At 49.6% G+C, this 26,924-nt stretch overlaps 1 protein-coding gene across 5 annotated transcripts; it reads right to left on the reverse strand.

Moving 5' to 3' along the window:
* Nucleotides 1-534: 534 nt before the first annotated feature.
* On the reverse strand, nucleotides 535-26,451 carry MMP28 (matrix metallopeptidase 28). 5 transcript variants are annotated; one of them, XM_037493831.2, is made up of 8 exons: nucleotides 26,324-26,451; nucleotides 13,277-13,356; nucleotides 12,853-13,040; nucleotides 7,701-7,925; nucleotides 5,234-5,479; nucleotides 3,837-3,986; nucleotides 3,383-3,550; nucleotides 535-1,630 (listed from the first exon to the last, which is right to left on the reverse strand). In XM_037493831.2, the coding sequence occupies exons 1-8, from the start codon at nucleotides 26,438-26,440 to the stop codon at nucleotides 1,236-1,238; spliced, it is 1,569 nt and encodes a 522-aa protein (XP_037349728.1). In that variant the 5' UTR covers nucleotides 26,441-26,451; the 3' UTR covers nucleotides 535-1,235. The 5 variants fall into 5 exon arrangements, with proteins under 5 accessions (XP_037349728.1, XP_037349729.1, XP_037349730.1 ...); XM_037493833.2 differs by having other exon boundaries at nucleotides 1,358-1,630; nucleotides 3,383-3,461; XM_037493834.2 differs by having other exon boundaries at nucleotides 1,358-1,496.
* Between the last annotated feature and the right edge of the window lie 473 nt (nucleotides 26,452-26,924).

A 26,924-nucleotide genomic window follows, 5' to 3' on the forward strand; every position in this document is an offset into this window, starting at 1 on the left:
TTGCATCCCCAATAGTCCAGGATCTTGCCCCACTGCACAGAGAAGTAAGTGGCTGCTGAAGTCCAGGAATGCCTGTGGGGAGCTGGGGGCTGACACTGCCAGACCTCTCTCTCCTCCCCCAAGTCTGGTCTTACTGAGGTCAACGCTTGTGCAATGAGGTCCTGGCAAGTGTGGAGGGGCATGGGAGACCTGATCGGAAATGCAACTCAGGCTGAGGCAGAAGGTCAGGCTGGGGAGCTAGTTTCTTCTCCAGGAATCCCAGCTATTCCTAGCCAGCCAGCAGGGGCTCCTGGAATGGGGTGGTGGTGGTGGTGGTGGTGGGGTGTGTGTGTGTGTGTGTGTGTGTGTGTGTGTGTCCTGGAGAATGGAGGCATTGTGGCCACAGGGCCTCCCCAGCCTGCACAGCCCCCAGTGCCTGCAGCAGTGCAGACTTCCAGAGAGGCCCTTATCCCCTCCCTGTCATAAGAGGTTCTCCATCTGGCCTGCGGGTTGGGGGCAAGTGCATTCTGCTTTTTGAATAGAGGGCAGCTCCTTTTCCCCATCACAACCATGTGCGCACGCGCGCACGCACACACACAGACACACACAGGTCCTGGCTTGGACAGAAGAACATAGTTTCAGCCTCTTCAGATCCATGTCTACCTGCTCCCACTAGAAACCCTTCCAAGGGAGGCTAATTCCCACCTCCAGTTCACCAGTTGGGGGCACCTTTTTATTTTCCTCCACAAAAAGCCAGGGCCCACAGGCTTGCAGCAGCCCCTTCCAGCTCTGGGTCCTAACTCCCCTCCCCCCCAGGGGAGATCTTTGTACCCAACCCACCCAAGCTTCCTGGGGATGGTTTCTTTGATTAATAAGACAGTTCTCCTAGGGCTACGCTAGGTTCCCCAGGGGAGGAGGACAGTCTTGGAAAGTGGCCCCAACCTCTCCGTCGAATCTTGTATCCTCTTTAGCTGCCATGTCTTGGAGGGGAGGTGCACCTTTAGTGGATAAAGCAAAATCCCCAAGACTTGGGGAGGAAAGAGGGCCATGGGGAAAGGATTGTGGGACTCAGTTTTGCTTCTCCTTGGATTGATGCCAGCCCCACCTCCATGGGGTGGGCACAGCACAAAGACGATGCCTCATTCTCCTGGCAAAGCTGGGTCTTCTGCAGGGAGGCTCAGAGGTTCTGCCCCTGGAGCAGGGCACCCAAGTGGGCCACAAGGGCATCAACAGTTCACTAAGAGGTGGGGGTGCCTTCAGAACAGGGCACCCTCTGAGTTGGCGTGCCAACAGCCCATCCAGGGCAGCTCTGTGGTCCAGCGGCCAGAGGCTGTTGCCTGCAATTTGGCCTGGTCCAGATGCCAATAGCGGTCGTCTCTGAAGAAGATGATAGAACCGTCGGGCCGAGGCAGGGCACCGCTGACCTCTTCAGGGACGCCGCCCCAGTCCCGCAGGCCTCGGGGGTAGTAGGGTTCCACCTGCAGTCCCTCTCGGGTCAGCACGTAGTATCGGGCACCCTTGAAGAGGATGAGGCGGCTCAGAGGAGGGAAGAAGAGGGCTGCATCGGGGTGGCGGGGCAGGCCCCCGGCCCGGCACAGTTGTGGTGAACCCCACACTGACTTGGGGCCCTGGAATCTCCAGCATCGACTCCCTGTGGGACATTGGGAGAGCCAAGGTGAGCTGGTGGCTCTCACCCTTTGGTCCTCTCACCTCTGCTCCCCAGCCCCCTCTCCTGCCCATGTTGGTGCCCCTGATGGTTACTAGTGGAGGATAAGAGTAGAGAATTTGCAGAGGAGGCATCACAGGACCAGAAATGGGCTCACACCAGGCCAGAAGCTGGAGGTGGGGTGGTGGGGTAGAAATGATTAACATAGTCATTTAACAAGCTCTACATAAAGTCAAGTATCCGGAGGGGAGGTGCAGCCCAAGGCGCAGACCAGGTTGGGACATGGAGATTGAGGGCTATTGTAAACTCTTCTTTCCAAATTGACCTAGTCAAACCAAATATAGAAAAAATCCTTAGGCGTCAACCCTAGAAATAATTTTACAGCAGTTAACAATCCACAAAGGAATGAGGCCCTCTCAAAGAGAAGACTCTCAGTGCAGTCTCTGCACTGGCAAGAGGCAGCAGCCTTCTGCCCGCCTGTGACCATGCAGTGTTCTCCTAGCACACCTGTCTTGTTCAGGGGCCGCTCTTCCTGTCCACTTATGTCTGTGCAAGCATCCTTTACTTCCCCTCCCTTTTTATAATAAACTTGCCCTTTTGAATATAACTAAATGTCTCTGCCTCATGGGGAAACTTTGCTGAGGAAAACTGGCCGTGTGCCGCTTAAAGGGAAGCTCCCTGGTGGCAGAAGGGGTTAAGACCCCTACCTATGAAGCTATCCGCAGCCACTGCAACACAGGTTCAATTCCCCAGCTGGCCAGGGAGCTACCCACATGGCGCAGCAGACCTCTCCTGACTCGCCCACTGCTCCCCTCAGCAGTGTACTTTGGTAGATCTGACTGTTCTGTTCCCCGCTCTTTCTCTGGTGAATCCTCTCACCCCCCACACCTCTGGCCTATACCCCAGTTCTTGTATGCATAAATAAATAAATCTTTTTTTAAAAAAAGGGAAGCTCTGATGGAACGTTTCTCAGAGGTAACCCTAAGGCCCTGCCTCTGAATCCAACACCTCTCCAAACTGACAACATCAGTATAACTGACAACATCAGTATTTGTGATAAGCAAAATGGATCATAATAATAATTGTTACAAACAGCAAGGAAGGGACTGTCATGGCCTAGACTTCCAGCAGATAGCAGCTGAAGGCAGAACTGAAGGCAATGCCCCTCCTCAGATAGCAGGGTCCCTCCCTTGGGGAGGAATAGCTCCCAGGGAAGGCCAGGGGCTTTCTTCACTACTCTGACCACAATAGCTCAGTGTGGTTTTGTTCACTATTGTATCCCAACACCACCACCTCTGGTGCACAGGAGGCACTCGGTCTGCTGAAAAAATGAACACTATTAACCGAAGTAACATGCTGCACACGTCTCAGACATTATATTCTTTCAACCCCCCTTCCCCAACAAACCTGAAGGGTTATTTCCCCATTGATGAAATTCAAGATGCCAGCGTTAGGTGACATGTCCAACCTTACAGGGCCAAGACTTCAAGGACGGGATGGCTTTATCAGCAGTGGTCCTCTGCTTCCCTCTAGAATCTTCTCTGAAACCCCCTGCCCCCCATAGTCGGGACCCCAGCCTTCGCTCCTCCTCCCCCACATGACTGGAGGAGTCTCCAGCTAGTGCACCCTAGGGCCAAAGGTTCACATTGTAATTAGGGCTCCACCCCTCTTTTGTCCTCTGTTGGGACACCTCCCAAGTCAAGACTGCAATTTTCTGATCTGCCCCGGGGCTGGTACCTTTGAAGAAGTAGAAGTCTCCGTCCTCCAAGGACACCGCGGCAGCCTCGATGTGGGGGGGCAGCCCGGCCCACCTTTCCTGTAGTGGGCGGGGGCCCGACATGTTGCCATCAGCTGCCACCTCCCAGAACTGATTCCCCTTAAAAATGTACACTCGCTGCTGCCGGTCTGCGCGGGGACAAGAGTGACGTCAGCCTCCTGCCTGCCTCCCAGAGTGTGCCCTGGAAGACCCCGGCTTCCCAAACCCCCGAGAGGATGTAGCATGTGCAGTGGGGCCAAGGAAAGTGCATAAGAGGAAGGGGGTTTTGTTTAGCCTGGGCTTCCTACCCTGGGAATGCGTTTGGCTTGGGATTTCTGGATTTTCTAATTCACCTCCCCCCCAACACCACCATACACAGGGGAGACCCCTGTGTATATGGGGGAGGGTGGGAGAGAGAAGGTGACACCATCTTACCTACAGTGAGAGCATCGAAGGAGGAGTGGCAATACTTAGGAGCACCAGTTTCAGGGCGCCTGCCCCTGGAGCTGTGGGAGTCCCAGGCCTCGAAGTCAGTGAATAGCTTTCCGGGGAGCTGGATGGCCACGGAGCCCCCTTCGGGCTTCCCTTCACGGGGGAGGGGAGATGAGGAAAGAATACACCATTGGTATTGGTAGGGGGAGGTCTTGAGGCTTAAGGTCTCTGCACCCCCATCCTCACCCCTGGTCCTTTCATCACCAAAATGAGGGCCAGGGAAGGAGAGAGGGGTGGGTGAGTTACAATTGCCCTTGGTTGTTGGTGCTAACCATAGCACTGAATCCACCCAACAACCTGGGAAATGGAATAAAACGGAGTGGGGAACTCAGCAAGCGTTTGGAACTAGCAAGAGCAGAGGGTCCTCTGCCCTCTGGGCAGTGAGCAGGGGTCGGGGCAGGGGCCAAGGCAGTAATAAGGACAGCAGCAGCTGTAGCGCTGCACTTGACTTAGGAGAGGAGCGAGGCCGTCTAATGGCCTTAGAATATGGCGGCAACTTCTGAATCCTGGACTGCAAATTCCTCCTGCGGGCATGTTAATTAACTTCTCTGAGCCCCATTCCTGTTATCTGTGGACAGACACTTCTTGATGTCCTCATGAACGTGTTACATGTTAAGTGTCTGGCCCAGGGTAGATACTCATGAAATAGCAGCGGTTACTATTACATTTGGGTAGGTTTCTCCGGCTACAAAGTATGTCCACACCCACTAGCACAACAGCCCTGTGGGTAAGCAGGGATTCTGTTCCTATTCTTTTTCACAGAAGATGAAGCTGAGGCCTCTCAGAGGCCTCCTGGTTGAATCTGCCTCAGAGGGAAAGTGCTTTGCCCAGTGTTAATCAGGAATAGATGGGTGACTTGAACCCAGACTTACTGGGCACTCAGAAACCACACCTGGCAGGTTCCTGGGCAGCAGCACTGGCCTGTTCGTGCCAGGGGAGATTATTCTGGAAGGTCCAGGCTTGTGGGGGAGTCAGTGTCAGTGTCATGGAAAGGGAAGGTGGGGAGAGCAAGGGACAGCTCAGGCCTGAGGGAGAGGTGGGAAGGAGGGTAGGGCTGGGTGATGGGGCCTGGCTTAGGCAGAGTCAGCTACGGAACCCCCAGGAGGGCTGTGCCCAGGAACTGGTTGGGACCGAGAGAGGTGTTTCTGGGGAGACTGAGCTTTTTCAGATTTGAGGGGAGCCTGCAGCTTCAGGATGGGGTAGGCCGGTGACTGGGGTGGCGAGGGGCGGATCCCTGCATTTAGGATGCCGGATGGGGGATCCTATTTGAAGAGCGACGCTCAAGCCCTGGAGGCCGGCGGGCAGGGAGGGGCTGGCACCGGGCACCGCAGGGGGCTCACCATACAGGCTCTGCACGGCCAGCACGTCGTCCCAGCTGAGCAGCGCGTCGCGGCCCAGCCTCTTGTAGTAGGGCGCCATGAGCGCGCGCGGCGCGGGCGAGTGGGCCAGGCCGAGCGTGTGGCCGATCTCATGGGCCAGCACCACGAACAGGTTGCGCCCGCGCCGGCGGGTCAGGGACCAGCGCTCGTCGCGGTCGAAGTGCGCTTCCCCGCGGCGGGGCAGGAAGGCGTGCGCCAGGGCGCCCCCTGCGGGCGGCGCGGAGAGTCAGCGGGAGGCGCGGCTCGCGCCGCCCCGAGTTCCCAGCGCACAGACCGCGGGGAAGGTGCGCGCCTGTTTTCTGCAGCCTGGTTTCCCTGCCGAGTCTAGCAGCAGCTGCAGTGGGGAGCAGTGAACAGATGCCCTGACGGCGGTGTGGTGTAGCTACAGCTGGGACCAGACTGCCTGGGTTCCAGCCCTGGTTTTACGGTTTACTGGCTGTGTGACCTGCAGTAGCTTAACCTTTTGTGTCTTAGTTTCCTCATGTGCAAACCCAAAGGATGATAATGAACTGCTTAGGGTTCTGAGAATTGGAAAGGGATGTGTGTGTAAGTGTATGTTCCATGTGATAGTTAATGCCAGGCCTCCCTGGTGGCGCAAGAGGGTAAGCACAGCACTATGAAGCTGTTCAGCCTCTGCAGGACCACGGGTTCGATCCCCGGTCGGCCAGAGAGCGACCCACATGGCGCAGCAGACCTCTCCTGACTCGCCCGCTACTCCCCTCGGCTGTGTATTTCAGTCGATCTGCCTGTTCTGTTCCCCACTCTGTGTCTGGTGAATCCTCTCGCCCCCCCCTTCTCTCCTCCACACCTCTGGCCTGCACCCCAGCTCTTGTATGCATATATAAATCTTAAAAAAAAAATAGTTAATGCCTGCCACATGATAGTTGCTACATAGGCACTATGTTCAAAAAAATCTAAATCTAGATGTAGGGGTGGTGGTTACTCTCGATGGGACCTTCTGGGGTGTTGGCAATAACCTGTTTCTTGATCTGTTACTCGGTGTATTGTGCGTAAGCACAGTAGAAAGCTGCCCCATTCTTGCCTTCCCTCTCCGGGCTCCTGGTGGAGCTCTGCCTCTCTGCTGTAATAGGTATGAGCAGAGGCAGGTGGGCTGGGTGAGTGATTCACAGGCCTCTAGCAAGGCCCAGATGGAGCTTATTAGATATGTAATTTGCTGGGCTACACTGCTCACAATTCACTTTCTGCAGGAGCGGGGGCAGCAAACTGTGTTGTGGTCAGGTCGGCCTAGAAGCTTGTCGCCTGGCCTTCCAGCCTGACCTTCTTGGGGCCTAGGCCAAATGGGGCTGAGGAAAGTCAGAGGGCTGCCATTGAAGGAGAGCCTTCTGCGGCATGGAGAATGTGGAGGAGGAATGCACACCTCCTGGTTGAAGCTGCCTCAAGCTGTTTCGAGCACTGTAAGTTCCTTTCCTTCACCCCTCACGATAACCCTGGGAGACATAGGGGCAGGTTTCAGAGGGAGAAGACCCAAACTCAAAGAGGTAAAATACCTGTCCCGTATCAGAGCTGCTTGCCCTCATGCTCTAGCCCTGACCCCTAGACCAGCTCCCTTAGCTACGACTCTCCTGGGGATGGGCGTCAACACCTCACGTAGACATCTCTGGTGAAGTGAGTTACGGGACAGCACCTGTGTCTGTTGCATGTAGATTCTAGCAAAACCAAGATTTCTCCCTGTCCTCCCAGGGCCCTGCACAGGCTCTGGAAAGGGGCTCTTTTAGTGGGTGGGGCTGAGGGAAAGGAGGAGAGTGCCAAGGAGGTGGGGACCCCATGCCCAGGACACACAAGGCTAACTTCCCCACTTTGGAGGGTCCCATGCGCTCTCACTAGGAGTGAGGAGATGCACAGAGGCCGCATTCAGGTTCTGAAGGGCAGTGTTGGGCAGAGTGGGAGGAGAGCAGTTTAAATGGCAGCCAGAAGCCTTCAGGTTGGGGGCAAGCAGTACTGTTCGGGCCTGTGGGTATGTGAACCGCTTCTGGACAGGCAGGGGGTAGAACGTCTCTTGCCCTGCTGCAGGGACAGTGGTAATGGGTGGGAGGAAGGCAGGAATGGGGGTAGTGGTGGCTTTAGGATGTTTTTAGGGCCCTGGTTTGGAGAACATACAGCCCTAGAGAATGAGCAGCACGGCCCTATCTAGAGCCAGGAGGTGAATGATGGGATCTCAGCTGTTTCTCCCAGAATAGATAATACTCTTTAGACTTTGCAAAACACTTCCCAAGCAGAACCTCGCTGGATGCCCCTTCAGCCACATGGCACATAATCTGGCAGGTATCCAAGGTGCCTATTTTACCGAGGAGGACTGAGGGTTATTTGGGGAAGGATGCAGTTTGGCCAAGGCCACTGGGAAACTTGAATATTCCATTGTCAGCCCGGACCACCCCCCTGGTTCTGGAGAGAGGTTCTGTGTCAGCACCTGGTCCATCGAAGGCGTTCCTCAGCCCGTCATTGTGGTCCCCTTGGAAGAAGGTAAGTCGGATGTCCGCGGGGCCTGAGGCTGGGGCCTCCCAGAACTGGAGTGCTGAGACGTTGCTCCATAGCTGGAAGGCAGCGCGAACGGCCCCCCGAACTGCAGGCTCTGGTAAGTGCTGGGGCCAGTTCACCAGGCGGTAGGAGAGGTGCTGCTTGTACCATTTGTTGCCTGTCACCCAGAAAGGCCACATTAGTCAGACCTGCTGCTGTGCCTGCGTTGGTCCCTGGACCCAGATGGTGGGGAGGCAGACACTCCTCCAGCCCTTGCCCTGGGAAAGCCCCCCACCCAATTTGGCAGGAGACACTGCTCTCAGACTACAGGACTACTCTTGTCCTAGAGAGCCCCCTAGTCCTGGTGGCTTGGCCTGGGAGTTCCGAGTTTGATAGGGGAGATGCAACCTCTGCTGAGGAAAAGCAAACCCCCAACCCAAGGACCTTCTAGCGTGGAAGCTCATTCTTCCCCACAGCCTGGGCTGAACCTGAAGCCACTCTGTGCCTCTTGCTGGCAGCATATCCAATAAATCCAGAGGGGTGGGCCCCACAGGGTCGCAGCCATGACTGCCCTCTGTCCTCTCTCTCCTCTCCATGCCTCACAACCTCCTGCCACCTCTGAGGCCCCACCCTGCCCTTCCCAGCGCCTCAGGCCTATGGCTGACCAGCCTGACCACAAGACCCATTTATTTCAGGTCTTTCCCTGACCCCTTCCCTCCCCCTCACTTCCTCAGGGACTCTGGAGACCTCTGAGGTGAAAACAAATAAGAACAAAGGGTGTGCTTTTGTCACTGACCCAGAGAATTTTTCCATCTCTGCTTAGTCAAATTTCTCTCCCTTTGCCCAAAATTGTAATTCCTCCCTGAAGACTGAGGCTCTGGCCTTTTTGCCTGAGCCTCCAGTCAGCTGAGTCTGCGTCCCTTTGCAGCTCAAGATGCACCCAGAAGCAGTGTGCTTAGTTGGTGCAGAGCCCTGAGTGTCTCATGGGCAGTTTCTGAGTCCTGTAAGCTCAGGGGCTGAGATGGTGAGCCTAAGGGGAAGTTGCTGGAGGAGGTGGGTGCCCTGGGCTCAGGGCGTGTACAGGAATCATGTTATACTTTGGGCCTCAGTTTCCCAAATGGGATAGAATCCCTGGGGCTCGGGTGACAAGTGGGAGGCAGGCCTGGCTAGGCCAGATGACCACGCCAGCAGGCATAGCCCCCTCTCCTATTAAAGGGTAACTGAAGTTTCAGGGCTCCCCATTTTCTGACTTGGGGAGTCCTTGCCTGAAACAGAACTAGGCAGAAGTGAAGTTTCTGAAGTTAGGCTAGCCCGTTATCCATCTTCTCGCTCTATTTTGGGGAAACAGACCCTGGGAAGGGTCCCACCAGAGTCACAGAATGAGTGAGTAGCTGAGATAGGCCCTGACCCCAGGCCCTGACCCCTAACCCAGTGTGCTTTCCCCTGTACCACATAACTAAGAGGCACGTTTGCTAAGACTCAAGGCTTATTAACTTGCTTAAATGGGTCAAAGCTGGGGCCCTGCAAGAGCTGAAATTCTCCAGATGGAAGGGAGGGTCTTACAGAGCAAAGGCACTCCGTGCCCTTTCCCTCCCCTTCTCCTCCCCGCCTTGGAAGTGGGGGAGGGGGACATCCCTTCTTTAACCAGGGAGCCAAGCTCCATTCAAGGCAATGCAGCCTCCTCAGGCCTGTTTGGCCTGGCAGCCACCCAACTCCTCCCAGCCAGGGGCCAGCAGTCCTGGAGGGGAGAGGGAAAGAGTCTAAGGAAGGTGGGGAGGCAAGGAGGAGGCAAGGCCTGAAGTCCAGAGGGTCCACCCAGGGTTCATTATGGGCCAATAACACTTCTAGTCACATTGTAAGTTTTCACTGGACACTGGAGAGACATGTGCTAGGATGACTGATGCCCAGACTCTCCCACCATCACAGGGGGAAGAGGGGCAGTTATCTCTTTCTCTAGGAAGCCAATGAAGGTAAGATAAAAATCATCCATGAACGTGTGTGTGTGTGTGTGTGTGTGTGTGTGTGTGTGTGTGTGTGTTTGGGGGAAGAGAAGAGGGAGGACAAATTGCAATAACAGTTGAGAAAAAAAGACTTATTTTCTTTGGTAAGGGTGCTGGGTGTTGGTGTGCCTGCCAGGGAAGAACCCAACCAAGGTGGGCAGCCTGAGCCGTTTTCCCTGTCTTCTTCCAGATTTGAGTCCTTGGAACAGGCTGGCCACTTGGTTCCAAACTCAGCCAGGTCTGCGGGTTTCCATGGTGACCAGGCTACAGTGACACCTGGCACTGCACTCCCCCCGCCCTACTACCACCTCCTCCAAGTACCTTTGCTCCAAAATCCAAAAGGGAAGAGGGAAGAAAAAGGAGATGAAGAGGGCGAGGAGTGACAGACTCCTTGCTTGGGGAGCTTGGGGAGTTACCCAGGAGCCCTGACTCCCAACAGGCATGCTGTGGAAAGAGCATGGATAGGAATCCCAGTTTCTCTAGTTACAACCTACACAACAAGTTATGGTATCTCTCCAAGCTATTTCCTTATTTATAAAGTGGGGATGATAAGAGTGATCTTACAGTCAAAATGAAACCACAAGTGAAATAGCAATGTGAAGCTGTCTGAGATGTGGTGTCTGCTCAGTAAGTACCCCATGTCCCTTCCTCTCACCAGCTCTAAGAGTGAGCAGGGAGGACTGAAAATCAGTCCTGCAGGCACAGAGGGGAACAGGTACCAGGACTCAGATTGTCACATTTAGGAAATAAAACTATAAAATGCCCAGTTAAATTTGAATTTCCTATGAGTGGCACTTTTTTTTCAGTATTTGTTGTTGATTTGACATTCAAATTTAACCGGGCATCTGGCAATCCTCTGGCAATCCTCCCTTAGAATCCAGTTTCATCAGCATAACATTCACCCACAGGATGAAAAGTCACTGGCCTAGGAATCCACATAATTTTCTTGTAAAGATTTATTTATGCATATAAGAACTGGGGTACAGACCAGGAATTCACATAATTTTTAAATACCTACCCATGATCTGGGGTTTTTCATATCTGGAATCTTACTAATCCTCCTAATTACAAGAATGCTTGGCCACATTCTGGCTACGTGGCCTTCAGAAAGTTGCCTAAGCTTTCTGCCCTCAGTTTTCTCATCTGTAAAATGAGACTAATAATGGTACTTGTCTCATAGGGTTGTTATGGGATTAAATGAATTAATTCATTTAGCACCATGCCTGGCAAATCATAAATGCTCAGTAAGTATAAACTGTTATTATTACATTTTCCTTCCTGGGGTTTAGAAAGTGCTCAGGGCCTGCCAGGTCCACAGCTCCTTTTCTGGCAATGTCTTCCTACCCAGGAGGTGAAGGAAGTGAAGCTGTTGTAGTTTGTGTTGTGAACAAGAAGGAAGTTCTCTGTCATGCTGTCAGACAGTAAAAGGCCATTTTTCTAGGAAATGACTAAACATGAATCTTGGGCCAAAAGAGATGCTCCACAAACATTATTGAAATGTATATGGAACCACAAAAGACTCCATATAGCCAAAGTGATTTTGCCAAAAAAAGAGAAGAGGAATGGAGGGATCATACTCTTAGACTTCAAACTATATTATAAAGCCATAGTAATCAAAACAGTAAGGTGTTAGACTAAAAATAGATACATAGACCAATAGGATAGAATTGAGAGCCTAGATAAAATAGTGTGGAGGCTTCACAAAATATTAAATAAAGGTCTACCATATGACCCAGCAGTTCTACTTCTTTGTAGAACTTTGGATAAATACAATCCAGAAAATGCAAAGACACTAATTTGAAGGTATATATGCACTCCTATATTCATTGCAGCATTACTTACAATAGTTAAGTTGTACAAACAAGTACCCAATAACAGATGAGTAGATTAAGAAGATGTGATATATTTATATGATGAAATACTACTCAGCTATATAAAAAAAGATAAACTCTTGCCATTTGTGACAACATGGATGGAACTAGAGGGGATTATGCTAAGCAAAGTAAACCTGAAGGGGAAAAGCAAATACTAGATGACTTCACTCATGGAATATAGAGAAACAAAACAAAGGGACTGACAAAAGTAAGCCAAAACAAACCCTAGAAACATAATTGCAGAGTTGAGGATACTAAAGGGGAAGAGTAGAGTGGGAATAGAGGGGGGGCCAGTTCAGTGGTGATGTTTGACCCTGGAAGACTGGATTTGGTCAAAGGAAGAGAAGGAGACGCAAGAGAGGAGGAAGAAGAGGGAGAAAAAAAAATCAAAATTACAGAAGGAAAAACACAACAGCAGAAACTGGAGTGTATAAAATGTGCAAAGATGAAATGTTCAGAACATGCAATACCATAGAGCCAGAAAGTAGGTTAGTGGTTGACAGGGTTGGGGGGAGTGGGGAGTGATTGCTAATGGGCATGGGATTTCTCTGTGGGGGTGATGAAAATGTTCTGGAACTAGACTGTGGTAATGGTTGCACAACTCTTTAAATATACTAAAAAACATAGAATTGTATGCTTTGAATAAGTAAATTGTATGGTATGTGAATTCTATTTCAATAAACTATTAAAAATATGCTATGGACAAAATAAAACTGATTGATGAATCACATCTTTGTTGAATAATTCTTATGAAAAAGAACTGAACACATCTTTGTTGAATAATTCTTATGAAAAAGAACTGAATCACATCTTTGTTGAATAATTCTTATGAAAAAGAATTTAATTACATCTTTGTTGAATAATTCTTATGAAAAAGAAATGATTCTGATGAAAATAACTTCAGTAAAATATAAGGGGAAAATGTTGACAATCATTTAACTGCCCTGCACAGAAAATTCATGAAAGAATTAAATGGGTTTGGTGGTGTTTGCCCTGGGAAATACTTGCACAATGAAAATTCATCAATTTAGGTATAATTCTGGTTTAAATGTCTGTGTTCACAAATAACGTCCTCAAGTCAAGAGCTCCTATTGCCCACTGCTTTCTCCTCCACTGCCCTGGGCAAGAGATTTCTGACCAAGCCCAGCCTTCGACTGCACCAGCATTTTTCAGGCCATGAAACTTCAAGACACTGGGGAATCTCAGCCTGGCTGGGTTTATCAGTGCTTACCTTGCTTTGCAAAGCGTCTCTTGCGCCTTATTTTGGCCCGGCGTCCAGTAAATAGGGCACTGACCCTCTCAGTCCAGGCCACCTGAGCATCAGTATCTGCAACTCCACATCGGGGCTGTGTCATCTGGTGCAGAGTGGCAGGGTCCAGTATGCCACTGACGGGCAGCTGGGACACCCATTGGAACTCCCTGTCAGAAAGAATTGAGAGGAAGGTTGAAAAGGGTGGTGGGGGTGGGGGGGTGGGGGGAGGGGGAACGGGGTGGGGGGTAGACAGAGGGGGAGTAGTAGTGTCCCTGGAGAGGCAGGGAAGGGAGGGAGGGAGCAATCCCCTGGACACCTGTAGGAGACCAACCTTCCAGCAGCAGGAGGTGACCCCAGCTTTGTACTCCAGTACCTCCAAGTGCTATATACCCCTCTGTCCTACCTGATGGCATTGCTGAATTGAGAGGAGGTGGGGTCTTTAGGGACCCGTGCATTGAGATAACCGTACTTCTCCAGGAATGCCTGGGGGAGAGAAGAACATCAGTTTTTCCCACACTGGGCATCTTTTGTTCTATCTCGGTCTCTGAGTGTGCAGAGCACAAACTTCATGCCCAGTTCCAACTCTTGTCCCAATATAAGGTCTGTGAGCTACAGCAGAAAGTGCCAGGATCAACACTGGAAGGACCTGAACTCAGTCCCAGGCTACCACTTACCAGCTGAATGGTTTTGGGCCAATCACTTGACATTTCTGAACTTTGGCTTCCTTATTTTTAAAACTAGCCAAGCAGTCCCTACCTTGCATATCTCATGGCACTGAACCCCAGTTAGCAAGCTACTTCTCCAAACCACAAGTTTCTTAACCGTAAAATGGGCTGAGAAACAGTCCCTACTGAATTACATCAAAGATCTACGAAGACCTTACACAACTCAACAAAAACAAAGTAAACAAACCAGTCAAAAAATGGGCAAAAGAGCTAAAATCTCACTTGTCCAAGAGGACATGCAGATGGCCAACAAGCTTATGAAAAAATGTTCTGTATCACTTATATCAGGGAAATGCAAATCAAAACAACATGAGATACCACCACACACCAAAAAGAATGGCACATATTTAAAAAAAAAACCTACAAATGCTGGTGGTGAGGATGTGGAGAAAAAGGAACCCTATTACACTGCTGGTGGGAATGCAAATTGGTCCAACCACTATGGAGAGCTGTGTGGAGGATCCTCAAATTATTAAAAATGGAGCTACTATATGACCCATCATTTCTACCACTAGAAATCTACCCAAAGGACACAAAAACATTAATTTGAAAGGAAACCTGTGCCCCTATGTTTATTGCAGCACTATTTATAATAGCTAAGATATGGAAACACCCTAAATGCCAAAAACATTGGATCAAGATGTTTCTTGATTGGATCAAGAAAATGTTAGGTATATATATGGAATGCTATAGTGGAAAACTACATAATGGAATACTACTCAGCAATCAAAAAGATAAACTCATGCCATGTGCAGCAACATGGATGGACCTGGAAGGGATTATGCTCAGTGAAAATAGTCAAAAGTAAAAAGAAAAAAATCGGATGGTTTCACTTATAGGAGAAATAGAGGGAAACCAAATAAAGGGTCAAAAAAAGGGGGGGGCAAGGTCCTCGCTGGTGGCGCAGGGGTTAAAGACAGAGCTATCAAGCCATTGCCAGCCCCTGCAGCATGAGTTAGATCCTTGGCCAGGGAGCAACCCACATGGCACAGCAGACCTCTCCTGCTTCACCCGCTGCTCCCCTCAGCAGTGTATTTCAGTAGAGCTGCCTGTTCTGCTCCCTACACTTCCTGGTGAATTCTCTCACTGTCCTCCTCCCCTGCATATCTGGCTTACACCTCAGTTCTTATATGCATAAATAAATAAATCTTTTAAAAAAGGGCAAAACTTGTAGGCAAATATAGATCTGAGCCTTAAAGCAGGGAAAGGGAGGAAAAGGGATCAAAACAGTAGACAGGGGCTTCCCTGGTGGCACAGGGGTTAGAGTTAGAGCTATCAAGCTATCGCCAAACACTGCAGCATGAATTCGATCCCCGCCCAGGGAGGTGACCCACATGGCACAGCAGACCTCTTCTGTCTTGCCCGCTGCTCCCCTCAGCAGTGTATTTTAGTGGATTCACTTGTTCTGCTCCCCACTCTGTCTCTGGTGAATCCTCTCAACCTCCTGCACCTCTGGCCTACACCCCAGTTCTTGTATGCATAAATAAATAAATCTTTAAAAAAAAACAAACAGGTGAGGGAAGAGTAAAGGGACCATGGTGATGGCACACAGGTGATGTGGTGGGGCGATATTTATGGAGACTACACCTGAGGGGAGAAATAAAATACTATACTAGAATGAACAGCAATGTAAAAAAATTTTTTTTAATTAATAAAAGTAAAAAAGTACAAAAGAGGGCCTCCCCGGTGGCGCAGCGGTTGAGCGCTGGGTTGCGAAGCTGCGCGCGGCCTCTGCGGCGCCGGTTCGATCCCCGGCTGCTCCCCGGCCACCAGAGGAGGGTCCCACATGGCGCGCAGACCTCTCCTGCCGCCCGCTGCTCCCCTCAGCAGTGTACTTCGGTCCTTCTGCCTGCTCTGCTCCCCGCTCTGGCTCTGGTGAATTCTCTCGCCCTCCCGCGCTTCTGACTGTACCCAGTGCATGTATAAACAAAACAAACAAACAAACCAGCAAACAAATAAATAAAGCATGCCTCTATAAAAAAAAAAAAAAAAGAAAAAAAAAAAAGTACAAAAGACACAATCCCTATCTTACAGGATTTTTGTGAGGAAGTACCACAATAATGAATCTACTTAGGACAGCACCTGCCACTTCAAAGGAGCTCTACACAGAGGCGCTATTATGTAAATATACACCACTCATAGGCCTCAGCTTGGCTCCTGAAACATCTCACCTCTCTGGCAAATTTCCCTGGATTGATCAGGAGTTGAGCTGGTGATGCACCAGCTCAGCCATGCCCGACTGGGAATTAATTATCACTCTAATTCTGGCTTCCTAAACAGTTTTCCTCCCCCTACAATGCAGATATGCAGATATATATGAGATCCTAAGAGTCACCAGTGTACTTAACCTCAACCTTGCTGTTTATCTAAAAACCTGATTCTCCGGAGAAATATTTTGTTAGAGACCTGCCTCTTGCCCCTTTGATTCATTCATTTGTAAATTCATGCAATGTGCTGGACACCTGCCAGCTGCTATGGTCAACAAGACACTCCCAAAAGAGCTTATAAGTTTGTGGACAGAGACAAAACAGAACAAACAAAAACAAAAGAAAGAAAAGAAACCAGGTGATATGATTGAGAATAACATAAAGAAACTTCACATTGGGAGGGCCCTCTGAAGATGTTTGACCTGAGTCCTAAAAAATGAGAAGTAACTGGCCCAGCAGAAGTGGGGAAGGATGTTCCAGGCAGAGGGAGCTGCAAATGCAAATACCCTGCGCTGGGAATGACCTTGATGTGTTTGAGGAACAGAAGCAAGGTTGGAGCAGGGCACACTATGAAGTCAGAGAGAGGGCCAGGAAGATCAGGCAGGGTAAGGAATATGAGTTCTATTTTAGGCCTGATGAGGAATCAGAATTGTGGGCAATGAAAGAGAGGGAGGCTGGTAGCGTAGGGGTTAAATCTCAGCTTTATGGCCTGAGGTTTATCCCTAGCCAGGGAGCTAACCCACATATGGCACAGCAGACCTCTTCTGTCTCGCCCACTGCTCCCCTAGCAATGTATTTCAGTAGATACCCCTGTTCTGCTCCCCATTCTGTCTCTGGTGAATCTCTCTCTCTCTCTCTCTCTTTCTCTCTCTCTCATACACATACATACACACACACACACACACACACCCCTCTGGCCTACACCTCAGTTCTTCTATAAATAAATAAATCTTTAAAAAAAAAAAAAAGCTAGAGAGAGGGAGGAATCTGGAAGAGCTCCTAATAATTTTTAAAGGATTTATTTTATTTATTTATGCATACAAGAGCTGGGGTACAGGCCAAAGGTGTGGAGGGGTGAGAGGAATCACCAGAGACAGAGTGCGGAGCAGAACAGGTGGACCTACTGAAATACACTGCTGAGGGGAGCAGCAGGCAGACAGGAGAGGTCTGCTGCACCATGTGGGTCAGCTCCCTGGCCGGGGATCGAACTTGTGCTGCAGATAGCTTCATAGTGCTGAGCTTTAACACATTGCACCACCAAGGAGGCCTGAGCTCCTTGGTTTTTTTGCCTTGGAAGGTCATGCCCTTTACTGTTTGAGGAAACCTGAGGATGGGTGGTGGCAGTGCAGATATGATTAATAGAGTGATGTCAAATGGCACTGGCTATGTGATTCTGGAGCTCAAGGGTGAGGCCAGACTCTTTCAGTGTGTAGGTGATGCAAAGCTGTGGGGCTGGATGAGATCCCCTGGGGAAACAGTGTAACTGGAGAATATCCTTTGGTCCAAAAGCCTTTAACTCACTCTCTGCCCTCCTACACTTCCTTGGAGGCCAGTGGAGAGATGTGGGGCATGACACTGTTCCTTACCTATCACCGTGATGAACTTGCCTCCCTGCTTGTCCTCCTGGCTATGTCACCTATGCAGAAGAAATGTTCTGTTTTCTAAGTTATCTCACTCTCACTTGTCTTTGTTGTCTTTCAGTGAACTCCAAACATAGCTGCTGCCTCAAGAAAAAGGTACAAGTTGGGAATAAAACTAAATACCGAGTCAGGATTGGCAGGTCCAAGGCCTTTGCAAGGATTCAGCCTCCTCTTTCTGGATTTCATCTGTCTTTAGCAACCTCCACAATCTTCCCAAGAAAGCCACTTTCCACTTTCAGGGTTGGAAACAGATTATTTTAGATAACAGAACCCAAGTCTGTATTGTATTTCTGCATTAACTTGTTAGAATTTCAAAACTATTGTTCTTTTTTTTCCTTTGCAAATGTAAGCCCTTTTGCGTTGCATAATGGATTAAAGGGGTTCTAGTGGTTTAATCTGGAAGATTATTTAGGCTCAAAATAGCATGGCAATAAGGAACAGCCCTGGGCTTCACATCAAGAATCTGTTTCCAACCCTGAAGCTGCTGGGTGGCCAGGGACAAATTACTTAGCCTCTCTGTGTCTCCTTTTCTTTGTCCACACTGTGAGAGCAAGAATTACCCCCAAGGAATTCTCAGGTGGATAAAATAAAGCAATGCACATCTAGCCCAGCTGTCTAGTACATAGTTGGTGTTCCATAAGCAGGTCTAGTTCGTTTATTTATTTATTTATTTACTTACTTACTTATTTATTTATTTATTTATTTATTAAGATATTATTTATTTATACAAGCACTGGGTACAGTCAGAAGCGTGGGAGGTTAGAGAATTCACCAGAGCCAGAGCGGGGAGCAGAACAGGCAGAAGGACCGAAGTACACTGCTGAGGGGAGCAGCGGGCGGCAGGAGAGGACTGTGTGCCATGTGGGACCCTCACCGGGCAGCCAGGGATCGAACCAGCGCTACAGAGGCTGCGGACAGCTTCGCAGCACAGTGCTAACCGCTGCGCCCCCAGGGGAGGCCCTAGTTCATTTACTTTAGAGGAAAAATTAACAACAGGCTTTTGGAATGCAGGTGGGAACTGCTTTGAACAAGGCGGACCTCATTCTCAATTCAGCGCTCTAGCTGAGACCTGGTTCTCCTGGCTGCTTCTCTTTCCCCTGATAGGCATGAGGAGAGTGGCTTTCTCAAGGAAATGGGGGATTAATGTCTCAGTTTTGCTGAATGAGTGACTTGGGAGAGACTGGATCACAGGTCAAACAGGCTGGCGTTTCCTGTTACCCTGCCCCGCAAACCCACCCAGCTCTTATCAGGGAGTTGGCCCTGATTCTGGAACTATGAAGCCTTGGACAGAGTGGGAGAGGGGCGTGGAAACTGACTAGCGGCGTCTCCTGTTTCCTGCCTGGCACTTTGGCAGGCAAGGTGGGGTGGAGGGCAGGATGGGGGTGGAGGCCTTTTCCAAGGGTACATTAGAGGGGAAGTCCTGGGCCTGCCTTTCCATCTGTCTCTAGGACCCTGGGGATTGCCAGGCAGAGCTGACTACCCTGTGGGCAGAGTGAGCCCAAGTCCAGGATACCAGACAATAGACACTAAAAGAATGAGAAAAAAATTTTAAGAATTTGATATTTTATATTTTCATAAATGTCCTTACGTATTACAGTGGGAATTATCAGGATTTAAGGACTTCCTCAAACATATTTTATATTTAATATGCATATACTTAATTTTTATTTTTTTTAAAAGATTCACCCATTTATGCATACAAGAGCTGGGGCACAGACCAGAGATGCAGGGGATGAGAGGATCCACCAGAGATAGAGTGGGGAACAGAACAGGCAGACTAACTGAAATACACTGCTGAGGGGAGCAGAGGGAGAGACAGGAAAGGTCTGCCTCTCCATGTGGGTTTCTCCCTGGCCGGGATCGAACTCATGCTGCAGAGGCTGCGGATTGCTTCATAGTGTGGTGTTTAACCCCTTGAGCCACCAGGTAGGCCTATTAATTTTTAAAAATTACATAGAGGAAGGGGCCTTCTTATTATATGGCACAAAGGAAATGTGGACACCAGGGCTAACAAGAAGCAGGTTTAATTAGCTGGTGGTGACTCAGCAGATTCATATCTCAGGGTTGAGCCCCCTTTGTAGGAAGTCAGAGGCTTTCATATTCTTTCAGTGTCTACAGGGTTCCAGGTGGGTTTGCATTGGCAGCTGTCCATGGTCAGATATGATGTGGCTGCACACCAAGAGGTGAGTTGTACAGATGCATACTAAGGAGTAAAGGGTCAGTAGTCATGGGACCCCTCAGGTCCATGCTGTGCCATGGAGGTATATGGTCTAACATGCAGCAAAATTCATATCAGGGACTAAGTTGCAAAAGGTAGTTACTGAGGTCCCCAGGCTGCTTATCTCAGGTCACTGGTTCACCCTCAGTGTTAAATGTGCTAAAGCTTTACTGAGTGTAGGCTGACCCACATTTCTGGGAGAGGAAGAAGAGGCAGGGCTGAGCTGTCCTCTGCTCCTGGAGCTGTCCCTAACCCTCTTCTGTGATCCATTTGCCATGCCACAGTTTCCCCCTGCAGAGGTTAGAGAAGAAAGGTCCCTGTTTGCAAGAAAGAAAGGTGTGGGGCAGGGGCCAGGGAGGCCAAGGGATCCCATGAGAAGACACAGGGCTGGGTATAACCTAGAAACCACTTGCTGGGTGGTGGAACTCTAGTTCCCACCCCAACTTGACCACAACTGCCTTGGAGGAGTCATTTCCCCTCCAGGGTACAGTGTTCCAGGAGCTTCTCCTGCGTTCTCTTAGGTACTCTGAGATCCACCCAGGTCACCCCTGTGGCCTTCACGGAGCCTGTGTCCAGGCTGTTCCTCTCTGCCTTGCGGCAGGTTCTATTTTTTCTCTGTTTTTCACCTATCACCTCTGCTGGGGAGCCCAAGGCTTGAATGGAAAGAGGAAGCTGGAGGGCTGTGCCCTTTTGGTGATTCATCCTGCTTGGGCCTAAAAATTTGTGTCAACACGCCTCACCTGCTTGGTGGGGGCTGAGGCTACTTTCCTGGGGAGTCACCTCTGCAAAGCCCTGGGAGTGTCTGGTGTTTGGGTAAAATGAAAATAGTCTTCTTGGGTTCTGGAGAGCTAAGGGTAATCAGAACTCTGGGGGTTCTAGTCCTGCATGGGTTCTGTCTTGTCATAGGAGGGTGTAGAGAGCCCCACCCACTTAGTGACTGAGGGAAGGGGAAATTTTGGCCATTTCTGAACAGGGCAAGACTAGCAATGAGGTGCGGCAAAATGAATGCAGCCTGAGTCAAGAACTCTGAGTCACTGGCCTGGCAGGGAGAAAGCAGTGGACTGAGTGTCTTGAATTTTATTCCTGCTGCTGTTGTTATTGCTGTTATGTCCTGGGCCTCAATTTCCTCTTCTGTAAAATCAGGGACTTGGCTATATTCCAGCGCCTTCTATTATTGCAGCCTTGCTTCTGCAACTGATTAGTTGTGTGAACTATGACAAATTTACTTAACCTCTCTGTGCCCCAGATTATGTATGCCTCCAAAAATTTGGTGATAAGAATACTGCTTTATGTTTCTCACAGCGTGTTGTGAAAATACAGTAAGAAGACGCTTTGGGAAAGCGTCAGGACAGTTGTCTCATCAATAGTCACAGAGCTTTATTGCAGATCCCCTAAGAGGGGTCAGCTCCTAAACTCATGTTCATAAAACAGCTGTGACATCCCCCATATCAAAGAATTGCGGCAGCAAAAAATGAAACCAAGAATAAAAAGGTTGCAAAAATGTCACACTCACACAGGAACCATGATTTATTATGATTTATTCTACCTCATATTCTGTTTCATTACAATCTCTGTGATTGTGTTTGTCACTAAAAACATCTTTAGTGTTATTAGCCAAGTCGAGATGCAAGGAATGATAACTGGCATTCTGCTTCGGTATGTTCCAGAAATTAAAATGTTTTCATGTCATGGGGAGCACAGGGAGTCCTTGGCTATTCTAGACCTTTTAAGGGATCACATCTTTTTGATGTAGAAGCATAGTCAGGACAGGAGTTGTTGTCCTTATGATCAAGATCAAGGGGTGGAAGTGTCTTGCTAAAGGGGCCTAGTGATCAACAGAGCCAATACTTGAGTCTGAATTCTGTGACCCCTGTTCCAGCATGTTTTCTTCACACTCAAACAAGTTGAGTTTGAGTTCTCTCCCCTGGGAATATGGTCCTCAAATAAGAGAAAAGAAAAACTGGCCTATGAAGCTATCTGCAGTCACTGCAGCATGAGTTTGATCCCCGGCCAGGGAGCTGCCCACATGGCGCAGCAGACCTCTCCTGACTCGCCCGCTGCTCCCTCAGCAGTGTATTTCAGTCAGTCTGCCTGTTCTGCTCCCTACGCTGTCTCTGGTAAATCCTCTCACCCCACAACACTTCTGGCCTGTACCCCAGTTCTGTGCATAAATAAGTAAATCTTAAAAAAAAAGAAAAACAGGGAGCATTCCTAGCTGAATTCCTATTGTCCCCTCTGCAAAGAGCCCAGGGGCAGAGCAGTGGAAGGGGCAGGTGATAGAATTTCCATAGAGGCCACATCACAAAGGCTTCTCCCTCCCTTCTGCTGACTCCCTTCCTCTTGTATTTTTCTCTTTCCCCATTTTCATATTTACAAAGTTCTGTCTGGGTATAACCTAGAAACCACTTGCTGTAACATCCATTTTTTGGATATTCTGTTCTTAAGAAAACTGGAGAAACTTAGCTGGCCAGTCTCTATCCAGACCTAGCCTGTTCTTTCTGTAGTTCAATACAACCCCACTGCACACCCCCTGGTCTTTGCTAGGTTTGTGGATACATAAGTAGGCTGTGCTTCGGGAGAGCTATCTGTCTTTCCCTGCTGTGTTCCTACTTCCACTGGCCAGCTTTTGCTAGCTTTCTTGGTTTTCAAACTGGACAACTGTTTTTTACTATCTTGTGGTCCTCTGGGACCCCTAAGAGCCTTTTCTGTGCTTCTGTTCACCCTGTACACATGAGTCACTGAGCTGAGCTCTTGGGAACAGCTTCCACACCCTGACTTTTGGGCTTCTGACTCACAAAAAGTCAAATGAATGGCTCTGGGGTATGAGAAGCAGACACTGCAGCTGGGGGTGGAGACGCCACAGAAGCTCCCATGTTTCCCTGGAGAAACAACCCAGCTCCCCGTTGGGCTGGCACACTGGGAGAAGCTATGTACATAAGTATGGGCCACCCAGGGGAAGGCAGATCCTGCACACACTGTCTGATTGTTGTAAAGAAAGTCCAAGCAAAGCACGGTAGACAGATCCTTTGGGACAGTCTGTGTTGTCCAAGACCAGGAGAGGGCTTAGCTGGGAATGGGAAGGGGTGCCAGGGTGATGACATCATTTGTTAACTCTCAACCTTGCAACACGGCAGTGGGGACTCATCCTACTCACTAGTGTTGGGAGCAGCCCTAGTTTTCCCAGTGTGCAATGATGAACTTGTTCATAATGCAGCTTTTGTAAGCAGTCCCCTCCCAGGCAAAACCCACTCTGGAAATTCTTCAACTTCATTCCTTTGTGTGCACACAGGGGACACACAGAGCCATGCACAGAGATATCCAGATAGACAGGCCTGCACACACAGGCAGATGAAATGTACCCGCATGTACACGCAGACTGATGAGGCATACAACATGCCAAAGCCAAAGAATGTTAGTGCTCGTGAGGATCTTAAATCTTTAAAGAAATGAAACACCTTTATTTTACAAAGGAGGAAACCACAGCCTGGAGAAGTGAAAGGAGTAGTCTAAGATCACACAGCTTGTTTTTCTTACGTCTTTTCTTCTGTATCCTGAAGCTTCTGACCTTTGATCATCAGCTCAGTAGACTGCTGTGCTGCTGGGGTCTTGCTGCAGTCAGGGAATGTACCTGAGCAAAGAACTGGGGGCACCACGGGGAGCATTTTGTGTGGTGCCCGCTGGGTGACTGTCTTTCCCTAGATGACCACAACAACACCTGCTGTACCCTTGTTCTTACACTCTTCTTCAACATTGATCCCGTTGATTGTGGGGTGTGTGTTCCCTTCCCTTGAAACAGGGTGGGAGTTGGTGATGTGCCAGCCAATGGGGGACAGCAGAAGGGATGCCATGTCATGTTCTAGTCTGGGTCATGAAAGGGACACGACTCCTGTTTCTCTCTCCTTTGGAACACTCATCCTTGAGATCCAGTCACCATGCTGTGAGGCAGCCCAAACTTGCCAAGACACCATGGGGACAGGAGCATGGAGAAGACCTGTGGCCCCCAGCTGCCAGCCGGCATCAGCCACGGAGTAAACAACCTGTAGATCATTTCAACTCCAGACAATGTAGAGGGAAGACAAGCTGCCCTGATGTGCTTATTCAAAATCCTGCCCCACAATATCTATGAACCTTGTAAATGGTTGTTTTACTTCACTTCGTTTTGGAGTAATTTGTAATGTAGCCATAGTAACTCTTAGGAATTCCTAAGACCATCTCTTAGGAATTACAGCCTTGTGCTGCCTGTCATCCAATGCTGAAAATAGTTGCTTTACATATTTTGTCTTGTTTTATTATTGTAGAAGAGCTAGTCATTGAGCCAGGATTTTAATCTCTAAAATAACAGTAAAATAAGAATAACTACAACATTGAGAACAACGTCTTTCTACTGACTGCTTTCTATGTACTAGGTGCCGTGTTGAGGATTTTACATACATTATCTCAATGAAACCACATAATGAAATTATGAAATAGATATGATTAACCCTCATTGTACAGAGAAGATGACTAAGGTACATAGAAGTAAAATAATTCACTCATGGTTTGTACACAGGTCTGTCTGACACTAAAGCTCATACAATTTACCAGATACAGAAACACATTTAGACACACTGAAACACACACACGCACACACAGAGAGGCATACAGAGACACACACACATTCAGTACATATTTCCAGAGATTTTTAAATGTTTCTTGTCCTTAGAGTTAAAAATCCCCTTCCCCCAATTATTCTAAGTAAATTGAAAGACACTCAATCTGCTAGATATTATGTGTCCCAAGCACACCCCAAGATGAAATTCTCTCCATCTGGGGCCACCACAGGCATGGGAGGCAGAGATAAAGTCTCTGTTCTCCTGCCAAGGATTGCCTGGGACTTGAACTCTGGGGGGAGGCGGGGTAGGACTCTTAACAAGATTTGGCTTGGTAGACAGAAGCCTTCTCCTGGAGCCATGAGGGTTCTGCACTTGATGTTGTAAAATATGAAATTCAGAGGAACAAGGCGATTCCCAAATGTCCAAAAGCGGAGAGCACAGAACAAGAGACCAGGGCTTGGAAGGGGAAGGGGTGAAGGGGTTTGAGAGCAGGGTCATTCCAGGATATTCCAGAGCAGTGATAGGAGCTGGCTGATGGAAGGAAGAGGGATTCAGAGCGTGATCTCGTCATCCTGCGGGTTTCCCAAGGGCAGCATGCCTTTCCTAGGCAGGAGAGGGGAGACTGAATTCTCACCTGGCAGTTTCAGAGTAAGAATGGGAGCAAGAGTCTCCAAGCTGAGCTTAGTAATTTATAACTTACTCCTATCTCTTGTCCTTATAAGAACACAGAGATGCTGCTGGTGGGAGTGCAAACTGGTCCAACCACTATGGAAAGCTGTCTGGAGATTCCGCAACCTACTGAAGATAGAGCTTCCATATGATCCAGCAATTCCACTCCTAGGTATTTACCCAAAGGACACAGAAACATTAATTCCTAAGAGCACCTGCACCCCTATGTTTCTAGCAGCACTATTTGCAATAGCTAAGTTTTGGAAACAACCCAAATGCCCAAAAATAGATGACTGGATCAAGAAGATGTGGTACATATACACCATGGAATATTACTCAGCATTCAAAAAAGATAAACACATGCAATTTGCAGCAACATGGATGGAGCTGGAAGGGATCATGCTCAGCGAAATAAGCCAGAAGGAAAAAGAAAAATACTGGATGGTCTCACTCATAGCAGGAATCTAGAAAACCTAAATAAGGGACCAGGAAAAAGAATAACTATAAGAAAGAAAAAATCAAAATCAACAAACAACTATGAACCAGAGACACACTATGGGGGAGTGGGGAAAGGAGATATTGGGGTCAAAATAAGGGGGTTGCAATTGTATGGGGAATATAAAAAAATTAAAAAAAAAATACAAAGATGCTCTGGGGGGGGCAGGGGAGAAAGAAATAATACTGATGTATTATTACAATCATCTTTATCTAGAAAATAGACACCCCAAGTGGATCCCCATGCCTTGTGCAACCTACAGCAGTTGAGTCCAAAGGGAGAAAATGAAATGAGAAATTTTACGGTTCATCTCCACCTCCTGCCTCCTTTCTCAAATTCAGTCCTGAAGGTACTGTTGAAACTCCCTAGAAGTAACTCTTAGCATTTCACTATACTATCGATATTACTATTTTACAATGAAGAAACTAGTTCTGAAATTGGACACTAACTCGTCTGAGCTGGTCAGCGGCAGCACCACTCCAGGAAACCAGTGCTGTCTCCTGATGCCGGGCCAGTCAGCCACCCTCTGGAGGGTGCAGCGCATCCAATGAATGAACTGTCAAGTCTTCCCAGCCTGGGCGTTGGGGGCCAATGGTTTCATGCCAAACTGGGGTGCAGGGGTTCCCTCACTTTCAGTTCTTTTGTATCCCATTTTGTCACTCCCTCCCCTCCCACCTCACCTCACCCCCGCCCCCTAAATTAACGCAGATCTGCGTGCCTGTGAGGTCCCACGGGGAAAGAAGGCTGTCGCCAGGCTCTTCGTGCGCAAGGGTGAAGTATGCATAGGACAGGAGTTGGGTAACGAGAGGGTCAGCTCAGACGGGACGTCTGGGGGGCCCAGCTGCAGAGTTCTGCGGGATCTCAAGCACGCGCACCCCTTTCCACCCCGCGCACACCCAGTACCTCCGCCTCCCTGCGCAGCTCCTGGCCCGCGCGTTCCACAAGCTGGGCGTCCTGGCTGCCCCAGAGAAGCAGCAGCAGCAGCAGGCTGCGCCCCAGGAGGCAGACCCGCGCAGACATCTCGCCGCGGTCCCACCGGCGGGGCTGAGCGGCTGGGGAGCCGCGGCGCGCTGGGCACCCCGCCCGCGGTCAGCTACGCCCGGGATCCCGCGGAGGCGCCAGCTCGGTGCCGCCCCCGCGCGGAGGGCCCGGTCTCAGGGGTTCGCTGGTACCCCGGTTCTGCACCCTGCCTCGCTCTTCCGGGGCGCTTCGCCCCGAGCTGGTCGAGCCGAAGTGGTTCCGTCCGGCTAATGCCTGCGCGCCGGTGCGCTGGGCCGGGGAGCTGGAGGGCGAGGGAGGAAGGGAGGGAGGAGCGGCCGGGAATCCGGATCTCCAGCCCCACCCACCCGCCCGCCACTGGAACGCGGAGCGGTCCCGGAGCCTCTTCCGTGGGCTGTGCCACCTCGCCCGCTGCGCCCGCCGCCCTGCCGGCGCTTCTCGTGCGCGCCACGTCCAGCGGACTCGTCTCTTCTGCTGGTTGTGGCTACCTAAGACTTCGATGAAA

This window comes from Talpa occidentalis, unplaced genomic scaffold, assembly GCF_014898055.3.
Source record: "Talpa occidentalis isolate TD23 unplaced genomic scaffold, MPIMG_talOcc4v2.1 talOcc4.7, whole genome shotgun sequence".
In the NCBI taxonomy this organism is placed as follows: Eukaryota; Metazoa; Chordata; class Mammalia; order Eulipotyphla; family Talpidae; genus Talpa; species Talpa occidentalis.